Source organism: Parambassis ranga, chromosome 1 (genome assembly GCF_900634625.1).
Source record: "Parambassis ranga chromosome 1, fParRan2.1, whole genome shotgun sequence".
In the NCBI taxonomy this organism is placed as follows: domain Eukaryota; kingdom Metazoa; phylum Chordata; class Actinopteri; family Ambassidae; genus Parambassis; species Parambassis ranga.
Genome location: NC_041022.1, coordinates 2,999,843 through 3,015,706, shown reverse-complemented (window position 1 = coordinate 3,015,706; position 15,864 = coordinate 2,999,843). Strand labels below are relative to the sequence as shown.

Genomic DNA, 15,864 nt, shown 5'->3' with positions numbered 1-15,864 from the left:
AAAGAATTAGGACGCTGACACTGAATCAAAGATCTTTTTTTAAAGATGAATCAGTTTTTGTTCAGACATAAATAAACCACTCCTAATATATAAATCGTGCCTTTGTCAGGTGTGGCGCCGTCTTAACGCAGCCTCCCTGATCTGCTACAAACTGAGACATCCTAACAACGACTCCTTTTGTCAGCAGCATCGCAGCGCTCCCCCCGTGTGCGACAGCCCGCGGGATCGAGCCTCCGTGGAGCTGGAACATTAAGACGCTGGCGCTCTGCGACATGTTGGCAGCAGTAATGAGCGCTGTTGTTGAAAGTAAGAGGGATAAATAATGGAGACGTGGAGCAGGCCGAGAGTCTCCGTGTAATGTGGAGAATCATCTATTATTTACAGAGACCTGTGAGAAAGGTGGGAGCAGTAAGTACGCCGGCATATGGAAGAGGAATGGCTGCTTCAGAGCTACACAGCACACACACATCTTCTCTGATTTGTCACATTTATACACTGTAATGTGGAGAGAGGGAGAAAAACCCACAAGAGAAATGAGTCAAATAACAACTAGACAGAAAAATAACTGCAGTGAGAAGCAGCAAACGGCAGTGATGGTGGAATATTTCTTTGTGCAATAGTGCTTGGTGGTGTGTGTGTGTGCGCTCCATGAAATGACAAGCTACATCATCCCTACATCGCACTCTTGGACGTCTGATGAGCGTCAGACACAAAAGGCTTCTGGGATTGAGGAACCGGGGTTCCGGGAGCGCGCCGAAGTGACACCTGTGGTGATTAAGTGTCAGCACAGAGGTGGCTGGGACGGAAGCGGAGATTGCAGAGGTGACTGTGGCTGACAAAACTGTCACATAACCAGCATCTCCCGGAAATATACAACGGGTGACGGAGCGATCGTTCAAAGTGACGGCTGGCCCCCAAAAGAACCCGCCGCTCTGCCGAGGGAAGTAAATGAATAATTTGGCTCCTGTTGGGCTTCTGGTGAACAAACGGTGTGGGAACGAACTCACACACACACACACACACACACACACACACACACACACACTCACACACGTATGTTTGTACCTGTCCTGTGTTGTAGCTGTTGACAATAACAGCTAATATGAAGACAGCCATGGTACGATGCTCTGCCTGAAACACACAAAATAATTCAAGATTTAACTTTTCGGATGGTCTTTGAATGCATCATACCTGCTGTACAGTCCTGTTATCTGCATCTCTCTATTAAAAATGAGCCAATTACTATGGTTTGTGACTTTAAAGGTGGGGTCGGAGATCTTTAAAACCCAGTAAGAAGCAGCCAGGTGTTGAAAACACACACACGCCTCCTCGTCTGTCAGGCCTGCATGCTGGTTTATGTGACTCCGTGCAGGCATTTGATGTAGTTTGTGCTTCAAAAATGATTTTGTCTGTTTTTTGACTTTTGATTCATTCATTCTTTGTGCAGGAGAGGAGACAGAGAGAGAGCATCTATACAACTCAGGGTTAAATTAAGGGTTAAATGACGATACTCACTGGCATGTAACTGTCAGCCAGCACGGACAGGAAGTACTTGTGTCCGTTGTCTTTCACCAGATCAGCCTGACATGACTGCAGAGAGGAGGAGGAGGAGGAAGAGTGAGGAGCGATGACAGTAACACACCTTTCATACATACTGTATTTACGGCTGTCATGTCATGGTAATTATTTGATTTATGAAATAAATATAACACCTTTTCTTTTCTTACAGTAACATTGTTAATGTATGCGAGTGAAAAGTGAACTCACGCTGTCCACAGCCAGGATTTTAGCCCAAATCAGCACCAGCATCGGCCGCAGCTCTCTGGCTGAGCTCTGAAGCAGCTTCAACACGTAGGGGAAGATCCCCACAGACAAGGCCTGCAAACACACACAGGTACACAGAGAGGATTGATGCTGCAGCTACAAGGCTGCATGGGTGCATGCACACAGCCCTCCCTCTCTTTGGAGACACTGTGAGGACTTCATTAAGTCATGTAATAAGATATAATCAATTAATGTCTGTAAACTTTACACGGCCAGAACAGCATTATTAATCTGAGAGACATTTAAACTGGGAGTGCATGTGGGCAAAGGTATTATTACAGCACCCATCCCATCTTTGCACGTGGTGCAGAGGCTCGTGGGTGATTTGGATGCTTGGATGCACACATGCAGCCTCGGAGAGATTCAAAGCTTCCCCAGACGTTAGAAGAGTCCTTCAGCAGGATCTGCTGGTGTAGCATCCAAAGAAGGATCCTTTATTCACACGAGAACCCGTGTGTCTTTAACTTAGAATAACGTCAGACAAACTTTCCCAGGAGAAACTCTGCTTCCAGAAAACAGTCTTACAAATACAGGAGACACCCAGAAGGTATGTGTTTTAGAAAGTAATTCATCAAGCCGCACAGCGTACTGTCAGATACGGTAAACAAGCCCCAAAACACACAGCTGCTCTTTTTATGCTCAACACTTTACTACATGTTGCATTGAGAGTGCAGCTGGAGCCAGGAGGTGGTTAGCTTAGCATAATGACAGGCAGCTAGTCGGAAGTAAAACGGTAACTCACTGACCACCAGTGGTTTCCTCATTTCTTTACTATAAGCCTCAAATCTTAGTCACTGTCAGTGCTACTACACATGCAGTATCCTACGCGGATATTCAAGACAAAGGTGCCACTCCGATGTGTGTAAACCCAAAAATGTGATAAAATATCTCAGAGCAGAACCAACCAGACTGACGGCCCATGGTCCCAAATCCAGAAACTGTCCGAGCAGGTCCAGCGCTCGCAGCCGATGCACCTGACTCAGGAGCACCTGACAGACAGATGAAGAGAAAGAGGTCAAAGGTCAACTGTGCTGAAAGGAAGCTGAGATTAAAGGAGGAGGAAGGACAGCAGGAAGGCAGAGTGGAACAGGTGGCCTGGCAGCGAGTGTGTGGGCGGCTGGGTGCGTCCTCTTGGCTGCTATTTTATTTGGCTTCTTACTGAGAAATGGCTGCAGGACAATACCTGAGTGTGTGAGAGTGTGTGTGTGTGTGTGTGTGGATGTACCACTGATGCCAAACGGGATCACGATGTAGGAGGACTATTTTAAGGATGCATATGGAATGTGTCTAAAAATGTTTATGTGTATGTCGTTTGTGCAGCACCAAGCCTGTGTGACACCGGACCATCTCCTCGGTGTGTGTGTGTGTGTGTGTGTGTGGGAACAAACATATGGAGGAACACACACACAGATATCTCCACCGACACATAATGTATTATTAGTGCACTCCGTGATCTCGACCTGGTGAGCGTGAGCGCACAAACAGGAGGAGGCTGGGGGAAGACCGGCCCAGGGCTGCCTCTGGCTGCGAGGAGGACCGTGGGAATGTGGAGGTGTGTGTGTGTGTGTGTGTGAGAGAGACATAGGTGTATCCTTAAACCCTCTCCTTAACTCCCCTCGTCTTCATCACGATTCAGATGATGTGATGTGTGTAACACCTTGACTGCGTCAGAGCGGTGAGTAAGCAGACAAACACACACAGCCTCATCACACACACACACACAGCCTCATCACACACACACACACACAGCCTCATCACACACACAGCCTCATCACACACACACACACACAGCCTCATCACACACACACACACACACACACAGCCTCATCACACACACACACACACACACACACACACAGCCTCATCACACACACACACACACACAGCCTCATCACACACACACACACACAGCCTCATCACACACACACACACACACACACCCTCATCACACACACAGCCTCATCACACACACACACACACAGCCTCATCACACACACACACAGCCTCATCACACACACACACACACAGCCTCATCACACACACAGCCTCATCACACACACACACAGCCTCATCACACACACACACAGCCTCATCACACACACACACAGCGTTGTGTTTTCCTGCCTCAGTCACTAATGTGCGGATGTGTTAGCGTAACATCCCAGACCTGAAGACGTTGTAATCCCTTCACAAAAATCTGTTAATCCTTCCTGGATGAAACAGCTGTTGTCAAGACGACGCAGCACCGCATCCCTCCTCTCCTGAGCTCTGTTGTTCTCTCCGCACTCATTTCATTAAAGAGCATTATTGATGGATTACTCTCTGCTGCCCATTTTCTTGTCGCTCTTTGCATCTCTCAAACGGAGCCAGATTATTTTTTGGCTTCAAATGCTGAGATCCTCTACAGAATACTGCAAGTCTTTAAACTTCTTATGCAAGTGTGTAAAACCTGTTTATGTGTCCATGTGTTACATCAGAGAGCGAGAAGCAGCAGCAGCAGCTCTCAGATTACTTCGCCTTCAAAAGCGCCGTAATGTTGCGCGATCTTAAAGGCTGCTTCCTGTCCACACACACACACACACACACACACACACACTCTCCAATCAGCCCGCCTTTTCCTCGGCTTTTAACGGGTCCCGACAGAGCTGCTGTATGGACGTGCCGCTGCTGGCAGCGTGCTGAGTCAGCAGGAAATTACCATTCAGCACGGACAGCTTCAGCCCGCTACTTCTGCTGTGATCTAAAACAGCGGCACTGTACGACCCCGTGGGGGGAGGAGGAGGAGGAGGAGAACTGAACAGCTGATTCACGCTACAAGGTGTTATTTGGCGACATTTCACCCCCAATTTAAGTGCTACCAGGAGCACAGCGGCGCCTGTCGCAGGTTTTGTTTCTGGGTATGAAACGGAGAAAATCGCACTGAATATGCAGAAAGTGAATTTCATGCCTTCCTGGTGGTGACCTGAAAGAAAGCGTGCTCTGTGTGATGATGAATAAACACAGGAGACAGGCAGAAAACAAACATGGCGTGCTTAAGATGCTCATGCAGGAGAAGAAAAAATATTTTCTTGCAGCATTTCTGCAAAATATTTGATCATCAATGCAGCTTCGGGACAGTCACTTCCATTCTGTATGTAGTTGTGGCATCAGTTTGTGACATCGTGTGACAGAAAATATGATGCTGATGGTCAAACTTTTAACCCTTTGGTCATCAGGACACCATCTAATATACATTTAACCTGTGGAGGTGACAGCATTTGTTTAGATCATCACTACAGTTCAAGTTGGTGCTAACATTTACATGTTGTGTACTATTACTCAGCATGTAGTGTTCTTTACAGTCAGATTCTGTTTACTCACTTCTGTTCTTATTGTGATGGTTGTTTTTTATCTGAGAGCTTCTGTGGATAACTCAGATATACATGCCTTATTTTTGTAATTTTCAGTTGGACTTGCTTTAAATTGCGTCATCAGACTGTGCGCCTACTTCTGCACAAATATATCGACACATCCAGTACACCTACTGTTTGAAATCTGAGCAACCTCCATTGGTTAGTAGTATTGAACTTTCTCTCTCTTGTATAACTGTGGAATTATACACATGCTACAGAATAAGGTAAAACTGACAGGCCTGGTGTTTGTGTGTGTGTTTGTGTGTGTTCTTGTGTACCTGCAGTACAATGGGGAGCTGCTCAGGAGGGTTTCTGTTCTCCACTCCCATCATCAGCCACACCTCGAAGGCCCTCAGCTGCTCAGCGAAGAAAATACTGGGCTGTGGACACAAAGCACAGACACAACATTTAACAACATCTTCAGTGTATTGTGCTTACTCACTCTCTCTCTCTCTCACACACACACACACACACACACACAAAATGAGCTAGCCTGCAGTGAGCCCATCATTTCATAAAAGCCCTGACATAATGAGCTAAGAAGTGACACTGCACTGCAGTAACAACATAAATCTTGATCTATCATGATCTCTCTCCCTCTCTCTCTCTCTCCCTCGCTCTCTCCGTGCTGCCATGGCAGCGGTCCTGATTGATTGGTTGCTGGCCGCAGAGTTTTTGATCACGACGAGTGTTGAAAATTGCAGCGGGAGTTACGGCAGCGCAGTGCAGACTGCTGATGGATGCAGAGCGGGAAAATATCAGCGCTTCGCGGCTGGATGGACAAATTAATTTGCGCATAATCAAAGCTTAATAACCCTCCACAAACACACTGATAATATGAAGAGCAGTGCATGCTGGGTAGAGCACGCACTTCAGCATGCAGCTTCTGTTCCAGTGATGAAAGTAACTAATTACATTTAATCAAGTACTGTAAGTAGAACTCAAAGGTACTCGGACACAGTTAGTCATTACTCTGGAAAGACGTCTTATCATATAAACTATGGGATTAAAAATCAGATTCTTCTAGTTAAGTTCAGTTTATCAGCTCATGCAGGACCCTATAATGCACGCACACTCTTCCTGATTGTGTGTGTGTTTGGTGAGATGTCTGAAATAAAGTCTGAGGTAAAACCCAGAGATGATTTTCATCTGATTATCATCACAGTCAATAAGCTGTATTCACAGCACATGTGTCAAACCCGGCTTGTTGCAACGTTCTATCTGACCCGGCACCATGATGTCCAAAACATAGATGATCCGGCCAAAAGTACGATTTTCATTCTTTATATAAAGTTAAAGTACTCACTGAGTATTCCACTGAATGAAGCCAGTCTAACACAAATAATTTACTTTGTGCACATAAACTCAGGCGGTTGCTGTTGACAGAGTGCAGCTCAGAGCTTTAATTGTTGTACGGCCGTGAACAGTAAAGGTTTTTCAACGGACACAGCAGGATGTTTTAGAGCAGTGGTCCCCAACCACCGGGCCGGGGACCGGTACCGGTCCGTGGGTCAAGCTGTTTCATTTTATAAATCGATCAGATTCATCTGCCTGTGCCTTTAAGCACCTGCCCAGACGCTTGTCTCAGTCATGGGATACGGCCCCAAAATTAAGCCCACAAGCAGCAAAAATGAATAAAAAACAAACGTCTTTGGAGAGCTTCTTCGGAAAGGGGAAAAGGCCTAACGAGGAGACAGAAGAGGAGGAGCCTACCCCTTCAAAGAAAAAGAAACCTGCATTTAAAAGACTATATCAGGAGTCCTATTTAAAATACGGATTTATTGCAACAGGTGATTCTCACACACCAAGTCCGCTCTGAGTGATGTGTGGCGACAGACTCGCAAATGAGGCAACGAAGCCTTCAAAACTGTGAGACCGAGCACCCTGCATTAAAAGACGAGCCATGGAGTTTTTTGAAAGAAGAAAACATGAACAAGAAGGACAGAAGCAATTAATGACGGCCAAAACAAAATTACGGAGTGGACTGGACATAAGAAACACACTTCGGGTGTGATTGTCTCCCATTATCCTCAGATGGGACCGCCTCATTGCTGAGAAAGCTCAAAGGCTCCCACTAATTAAGCATAGGAGTAAGTTGTCTGTTTATGCACTTTGTTTTTTCTGTGCCGGTCCGTGAAAGTATTGTTTTACATGATACCGGTCCGTGGTGCAAAAAAGGTTGGGGACCGCTGTTTTAGAGGGTTCGGTGGAAACAAACCTGCCTGATGTGTGAAGAAAAAGTCGCCGTCCCAAAAGGACAGGATTTGATTCTAAGTTAATAAATAAAGCAGCAAGGACTGTTTGCTTCTTTCCAGTTAGGATTACTCCACAGAGATCAGACGTGAGGTTTTATTATAACCACACAGCACCGTGAGGATGTTGAGGGTAAATTATCAGATGGAGAAAATCAGAGTTCTCTCCGCACTCTGCGACAAAGTCCGGGGGAAAAAAAAGGAAGGGAAAGAGCTCAAGAGGAGCAAGACAGAGCGGGAAGATCTCCTCTAGTGGTCCTCAGAGGCTCAATTACAGCGCCGGTAAGTGTTTTCAGGCCGAGAAAGCAGAGGAGGAGGAGCGAGGCAGGGAAACTGCTCCTGGGGGAGCGATGGAGGAGATGCCCACCTCAGAGGGAAAGGTGGAGGAGAGGAACGGCTCCGAGGAAAGTGCTAACGTGGGTAAAGCTGCTCTGGTTTTACACTTCCTGATTAGTCTGCATTAGAACGTGTGTCAGTGGAGTCGCTGATCTGTCTGATCTGAGACTGTGTGTCGGGCCTGAGTGAGGAGGAGTAAACGCAGCCGTGGCTGAAAGGTGCTCGGCCACCGCTTTCTGAAACCCTTTTTATATTTGACACTCACACTTGAGTTATTAGACTTGACATTTTACAATGTTATCCACTGGGAGTGTGTGTGTGTGTGTGTGTGTGTGAGAGATTAATAGAGGCGCTGCTGGTGGAGAACTTGCAGTGTGTTTGGTGTTTACAGATGTCAGTGGAGGACAAAATGCGTCCACCAAAGCTGGATGTCCTGCAACCAGCCACAGACACAGACACACAGACACACCACTCACTCTGAAGGCGGTGCCCTCCTCAATGATGGTGGGCAGCTGAGAGAGGCAGATGTCCACGGCGAGGTCCCACGCCTGCCTGCAGAGACACAAACACACAAACACAGCGTTATGATCACAAACTCTCACAATCCTTCATCTACCAGGATCCAAACTGTGCATGTAGCCAAACCACGAGAGGCCAACCAGCATCCTTTGAGGAAGTCCTGGGAGTGCCGGTGGCGAGAAGCCACTCTTTGCTTGTAAACACTTCCATCATGCAGCGTGTTGTGTTTCCTCATTGATCTGATTGGTTAAAGTGAGACCTATCTCTTTGCCCAGATTTAGATTAACTGGGAGTTTAGGTAGAGTGAGGCGCTGCCAACATGGCGACCGCCCGAGCCTCCCACACCGAGCTTCAAAACAGTTTATGTAAATCTAATTTTACATTTTAGCGCTGCAACGTCTTGTTAATATCTGCAATCTGATGACATCACCTGACATTTTTCAGCTGACTAATTTAAGCATCTTACTCTAACACACACATTTAATGCAAGCTCCCTTTGTGGCCCTGAGCAATAGCAGCAACCCTCTCACACTCATTTCCCTCAGCTCATGTTTCCTCCTCGTGCACACACACACACACACACCTCTTAAAATTCCCTGCCTGAGGTCCTGGAGAGGGCAGCGAGGAGCCTTTAATCCCTTTCTAAACAGCCGCTCCTCTCTCATGGTCATCATTTCTAATTCATGGGGTTATGTAACTCACATCAGACCTTATCACGGCCCTGTATTCTGGCTCTTTCTGCCTGTTCCTCTTCCACTTCCTGTCTTTTTCTTCTTGCAGAAAATTGAACCCTGGACCTGGCCGGGGCTTTTTCCTTTCAGTTAGCGTGAGTTAGGGGTTGAGTCATGTTCCCTGTCAGTACGCAGCGATGTAATGTGATGCTGAAGGTGTGATGCAGACTTAGTCTGAGACCTGAACCCATTATCACTGAGTGAAATAATAGAGCCGCCGTCTGTTGAGGGTGTAATGGATGCTGCTGATGTGTGTGCAACATGCAAACACATGTAATCTGTGGCCACGGAGCACAGCTGGCTGTTCCAGCACTCACATCAGCTGCTGAATGGAACGATTTATAATGTCAGCTGCAGCGGCCCTGAAAGCTCTGACTGTAGAGATATTAGACTTTACTGCAGTTCAACAATGGCTGCCGCTCTCATGCATGTTATATTTGCACTTAGAGAACAAACGCTGCTGCCGTCCCAGCACAGGCTCCAGGCGGCATGGAGTTCAGGTTGTGTTGGTTATGTTTATCTTATCTGAACAGCAGAAACATGAGGTAAACACCTTTTTATCCAAATCAACATCTGATTCACGATACGGTCAAAAGTATGTGGACACCCGGAGGCACCATATCTGTCCGCTGGCCTCCATGTTTCTGGTTTTCCTGTTAAGCCTGTAAGTAAAGTCTGACGAAGGGTGATGAGGGCAGGCAATTCAGGCCTTCCTGCACCCAGTGAGAATCTGTTTTTTTGGTTGGAGGGGATCAAATTATTGGTGGGGACGCGTCCCCTCCACCCATACTAAAACTACGTCCTTGAGGTCAGGACAGTCAAGTGTATCCATCCTTCCAGTCTCTCACCCATCCCCTGGGATTAATGAAGTATTTCTGATTCTGATACCTGCTTTGTGGCTAAAGCCAATCCCAGCTATAAATGGCTGAGATAGACAGATATCCAGTCGCCTCCAATTAACCTAACCTGAGGAACCTGAGGAATCTGGAAGAGCATGCACACAGCTCCAGAAACACACACACTCCACCCTCCTTTCTGTGAGGCGGCAAAGCTAACCAGCTATCATTGTTATGTTGAAACAGGAAGCCAAAAAAAAAACCACACAGACACATTTAAATCCTCATTATCTGCTGCAACAATCAGTCAATGAATGGAAGAACTGTTGTCTGGAAACAGGAACATTTTCATTTTCAAACGCTTCCTCTGTGCTCTTGGGGGGGGGGGGACTAATAATAGTTTTGAATAAAATAAGTGAAGGAACTCAGAAAGCACAGCCAACAGAAGAAACAATGAACACATCATGTGTTTTCCTTTAACAGGAAACCAGTCAAAAGGGATTTCATAACTGTGGGTTCCGGGGACTAGAGTCTGTGTGAATATATATTGCCAACAAATATCCGTCCCTGCTGGTGTTTATGTAATCCAACAGAGTGGTCGAACGGGCGAGGGCGCGCTCGCAGGGAGGAGGCTGTTTGAGATGACAGCGTAAACTTGGATGGTGGCTGCGAATGAGTAACTCATCACCAGTGTGTGTGTGTGATGAGGGGACAGCAGAGCAGTGTACGGGACCAGTTGGCGGCTGACTAAGCTCTTTTTTTTTCCTGTTGCCTGCAGAGAGTGGTGCAGAATCACCAGTATAAAGCATACACACCCACCCACACTGGAACAGCCCACGAGGGAGTAATCAGGCTTTGGTTTATCTGCTCTGCCCGGTTCTGCTCCATTTGAATAACAATTGCTGTTTGTGTTTGGGCACCGGCATCGATCAACAAGCCCACAAATTACTTAATTCCCCCTCTCCGTCCTCCCACCACCCCCATCTCTGCTGATCCAAAGTTTTATTTTTTCTTAACTCGGCTTTTATCTCCCGCACCTCCGTTTTTTTTTATCGTCCACTCAGTCTTTGTCTCTTCAAGCACCTCTCCGTCGTTATTCTGTCCTGTTTAATACTGCATGTGCTGCTCCGAAACAACAGAGTGCAGCTTCCAGTTTCTTGGGCGGTAAACACTGTGATGTATCCACAATCTGAAATAATGGGCCTGTACGAGCGCCGCAGAAAGACGACGGCTCGCTCGAGCAGTAAGGAGCAGGATTCTTTACAATCAGTGATGCCAGGCTGTTACACAACAAGTCGCTCCTCCAGGCAAAAAAAGAGTTGTTTCCTTTTCTACACAAGCCAGATAATGAGTGGGATGAGAGATGGAGGGAGGCATTTATAGAAGACCAAGAAGTGAAACAATGGATGGTGGGAGAAGTGTTTGTGTAGCTAAAGGGAGACAGATGATGGCATGTAAAGTCAATGGAGAAAGGAGCACCTCTGTGTGCATGTAGAGTGTAGCAATGAGTATAAAATGTAAAACACTGCAGCGACTTAGGATTAAAGTGTCGAGCTCAGCCCAGACCTTTATACTTCCTGGTGTTTTCACTCTTTTAAGCTCCAAGTAAAGCGCTTGTGGCTGAACCACCGATGACCTCCTGTGAGGAGGTTCAGGCAGGTATAGATGTGTTTTTTATAGATTTTCAAAATTATCCACACACATGCTAACTGCTGAATGCCAGCTTTCAAAGATCCTCAGCAGCTTGTTGTGTTTCCTACTACTGGGAAACACAGCCACTGTTCGGAACAGGCTGGCTACTGACCTCAGATAGCAGCTTAGCGTCAGGTAGCATTTGGTGACCGAGTGGTTAGCTCGCTCTGTGATCTGTTAAGCTGGCCTGTTAGCTACAACCATCGCCTGGGAGCGAGAGGAGGTTTTTGTGGCGTGCTCTTATAGCAGGAGGAAGTCCTTCCTCTTATGAGTAGACATGTCTGTCGAGGCGTGGTGTAAAAGAGGCTTCTGGGGGACAGCGTGGGGGGCGTGTCCCATAGTGAGACACCAAAAACAATGTTGAGAGAGAACATGTTGCTTTCAGGTTCAGGTTCTCTGTAATGTTTGATGTTTGTTCCTCTATCTCTCTTCCTCATCCTTTCTGTCCTGTCTCCCTCTTCTTCTTCTCTCTCTCCTTCATCCTCTCTGTCCTGTCTCCCTCTTCTTCTCCTCTCTCTCCTTCATCCTCTCTGTCCTGTCTCCCTCTTCTTCTCCTCTCTCTCTCTCCTTCATCCTCTCTGTCCTTTCTCCCTCTTCTTCTCCCTCTCTGTCCTGTCAACCACCTCTTCTTCTCCTCCTCTACCCGGCCTGTCAGCAGGAAGGTTCTCCTTATGAGCCGGGTCAGGTTAATGTGAGTGGTGGTGAGGTAACAGAAGCACACCTTCGTCTGCACTGGTTGCTGTTGATCGCCCGGCTGTGACCGGCTGAAGAATGTTTACAAATCACCCTAATCTACTTTACAACCATAACAAACTTTGGATTGATCAAACTCATTTTAACTTCATTAAAAGTCGAAAAAAGTTTCTTTTATATTCAGCCTTACTCATCGCAGCACATCATGCAGCTAATGAACACATTTCCTGCCTCATTATTAGCATTAAATGTATTTAAAAATGAGACTCTGCCTCTGCCAAACATGCAGCGACACTGCCAAGAGTCAACATGTAAAAATAAAGGAGATGCAAAATCATGTAAATTATACTTAGCGTGAGCGAGGAGTGCGCATATGCTGCAGAAAACAAAAACACCTACATGCTCTGGCTCACAGGTTCGCAGCATTGTTTACTTGGAGAAGTTGTGCGAGTAATTAAAGCACTTCAGGTTGAAACGTTTCACAGATCCACGAGCTGACAGTAACAGCACTGTATCAGTCCTGCTTTTGGTTATTGATCGTGATTAGAGGGATGGAGATGAGATGAGATTCTTATGACTTGATGAGTCTCCTGGAGTCTGAGATGTGTGTGTGTGTGGGGGGGGGGGTTCCAGGTTGGATTAGTAAATTGTGGCATTTTGAGGTATTTTATAAACATGCATGAACTCAACAGCCTCCGGTCTTTGCGTTGAGCTAACAGGCTAAGCTAATCTTAGATCCAAACTAGTGCTGAGTGCACAGAAATGTTTTTTTTTCTATTACCTCTGAAATGAAGCTGTAAATCCAAACTAAATGGTCACAGAAGTACAAAATGCAGCAGTTTCTAAGAGTAAAAACTGCTCTAGAGTGCAGTAAAATCAGCCCATTAGTTCTGGGTAAACAAGCCATTTGATCAGATTTTTAAAGGCATTTTTGTTTTAAAGAAAACCACTTAGAAACATTAAATATGTATATTACGCCATAAAACGGAGCTTCTTCCATCTAATCTAAAAATCTAAGCGTACACACAAACAGCGACGCCTTGAGGATGACTCCTCCTCTTCCTCCTGCCTTGTGCTCGACATCAGTGCATGTTTGTGCAGCTCTGTGTGTGTGTGTGTGTGTGTGAGTGTGGGTCTTACCACATGGCGTGCATGTATGTCGGGGGCAGGCGGGGGCTGCTGACCGGTGTACAGTTGTACGACCTCATTATCCTCTCCGCTAGCAGGAAATTGCGGAACAAGCTGGCCACCAGCAGGTCCTGACGAAACAGCTTCTGGAACAGATCTGAAGTGGCAGACAGGGAGAGGAAACAGAAACAGAAACCATCAGTCAGGTCTGAGGCAGAGGAGGGACGAGGACTGAATTAACACAGATGTGAGATTAGAAGTGAGGAGAAATCGCAGCTGAATGAACAAACGAACAAACACACCGGGCAAGAGACACAAGTTTAATTAGAGCAGAGGAAACTGTGTGTGTGTGTATGCTGACGGAATGCAGAGTACAGTGGAATGTAGTCACTAATGTATTCACTAATTCACTTTAATATGGCCGGGCCGATCCCAAGCCAGTCTCTGGGCTTATCATTACCATCCCTGTATGTGGCGGATATTATATGAGACACAGTGTCTGACAGCTCCTGCGCCTGCTGTTTCTGTTGGGCTGCTAAAGTGTGTGTGTGTGTGTGTGTGAGATCAGGATTAGGTGTGCAGTGCCTTCATTACAGGGATTCTCTCTGATGTGTGCCGCTTCATTAACAGCAGAGCCCGGGGGGTTTAAAAGGCTTTGGCAGCCATCAGTGTTGTCACATTGCTATTCTAACTGGGATACAGTTTGTCTCATGAGAGTCTGAGAGTTCCTCCAAGCAAGCGAGTGTGTGTGTGTGTGTGTGTGTTACATAAAAGACAGGTGGCTAGTGAAAGAATCTGTGTGTCATGCATGTCAAACATAAGTACGAGTAAAGTGTGTGTGCTGATCCTGTGGGTGATAGTTATTACAGTGTGTGTGTGTGTGTGTGTGTGTGTGTGTGTGCACTGGCTTTTATGGCTGCCAAATTATAGTAAAAATGAAATCCCCAATTACAGCACGAGGCAGTCTAAACACGATTAATCTCAATTTGAGGCGCCGACCTGCTCGTCCTGCACTTCTGACATTTTGTACCAACGTCTTCACTTTTCCCCACCGCTGGGGATGCTCTGGAAGTTTCAGTACTGCTGACGCCTCGGTCCTGCACAGCGTTTATTTTATTAAGTGTCCTAATCTGAGCTCCCTGAGAGCTGAAACATGCAGGTCACTCCGTTTTTCATTGTTGTCTTGACATTTAGAGTAAAAAAAAAACGTCTCAGACGTCTGGTATTAAAGGGCAATTTCACAAAATAATCACCCTGTCTGGAAAAAACTGAAACACTGCTGCTAGGTTCGAGTAGCACTTTTTAGTTTTTCTGTATATTTGTTTTGATGTTTAGCTTACAGAATATATTTTTCTAGATTTTGGGGGGTAAATTTAAACCTTTAATGTCAAATATAATCCAATTTTTTTCTCATGGCTTATTAATTTGTGTACAGAAGTATTATTTTAACACAGAACAATATCAATTTTTTTTTAAACTCAATTTAATTTAAGTAAATTGGGATTTTTGTTGTGAATTTATGACTTTAAAGTCAGACTTTATCTGTGTTCCTAGTTATTTTTCAATATTTTTCACCTTGTATGACTCATTCAAACTCAGTTCTTTGTTATTTACAACTTAAATCTGAAAAACTTACACAGGGATGTGTACTTTGGTGTGTGTGTACTGTTGTCATGACAGGTGTACTACAGTGTGTCTGTGTGAGTGAAGCTTCACCTCTCGGCAGCACATTCCACGCGATGGTGTCTGTGATGGCTGTGAAGATCCAGTTGAGCTCTCCGAGGGGCGTGCGTCTGTCGTTAAGCCTGCCAGGAATCCTCCAACACACACAAACACACACACAGATGGCACTGTGTCAGCTGCGCTCGCTGTATGTCACGTAGTTTACTCAGAGCACAAAGTGGCAACTACTCAGTACTATCATCACAACACATCTGAGCACAGCTAGCAGCCTCTTCCTCAGAGACGCTACCAGCTGAATATTCATGGGTGACTATGCACGTGTGTGTGTGTGTGTGTGAGAGAGAGAGTGTGTGTGAGCAGTAGGCCGACATCTGAGACAAAGAGAAAAAAGTGAAGCATTTTGTTCAGATCAAACGCAAAATCCACAAATTATCGTGTCATCATTTAGACTTTCTGAATCTGACAGTTGCAGCAGTGACATCTGAGGTGACCCTCTCCTGATTAAGAGCTGGGCACCATGAATATCATGAGAGACAAAGATGAAGTAAAACAGCACACCTAATTGTAAAGCAACAGGAAAGCTGAAACTGGCCAGTGTCACGCAGCATCACCCCCTCTGACCTGACACCACTGGAGTAAATGACACAACATTGACTGGTAACCTTTTCATTTCCACTTGGAGCTTATTGCTTTGTCAAAAGGACATGAATCGTGTGCAAGATGTTGTTAACCTTAGCTCTCAAAGTATTGGAAAAACACCAAAACAGCTCAGTGCTGT

The 15,864-nt window shown here is 45.9% G+C and overlaps 1 protein-coding gene across 7 annotated transcripts in view; it reads right to left on the bottom strand.

Moving 5' to 3' along the window:
* Positions 1 to 15,864, bottom strand: part of rptor (regulatory associated protein of MTOR, complex 1) — a 132,729-nt gene that overhangs the window by 38,902 nt on the left and 77,963 nt on the right. For 4 of the 7 annotated variants that reach the window (XM_028405798.1, XM_028406044.1, XM_028405960.1 and 1 more), the window contains exons 9-16: positions 15,120 to 15,223; positions 13,416 to 13,560; positions 8,281 to 8,356; positions 5,495 to 5,596; positions 2,730 to 2,813; positions 1,768 to 1,878; positions 1,516 to 1,590; positions 1,066 to 1,131 (exon numbers count right to left, since the gene is read on the bottom strand). In XM_028405798.1, coding sequence (XP_028261599.1) covers positions 1,066 to 1,131; positions 1,516 to 1,590; positions 1,768 to 1,878; positions 2,730 to 2,813; positions 5,495 to 5,596; positions 8,281 to 8,356; positions 13,416 to 13,560; positions 15,120 to 15,223 — 763 coding nt within the window. The remainder of the gene's footprint in view (positions 1 to 1,065; positions 1,132 to 1,515; positions 1,591 to 1,767; positions 1,879 to 2,729; positions 2,814 to 5,494; positions 5,597 to 8,280; positions 8,357 to 13,415; positions 13,561 to 15,119; positions 15,224 to 15,864) is intronic. The other 3 variants (XM_028405881.1, XM_028406211.1, XM_028406292.1) reach the window with 1 other exon arrangement.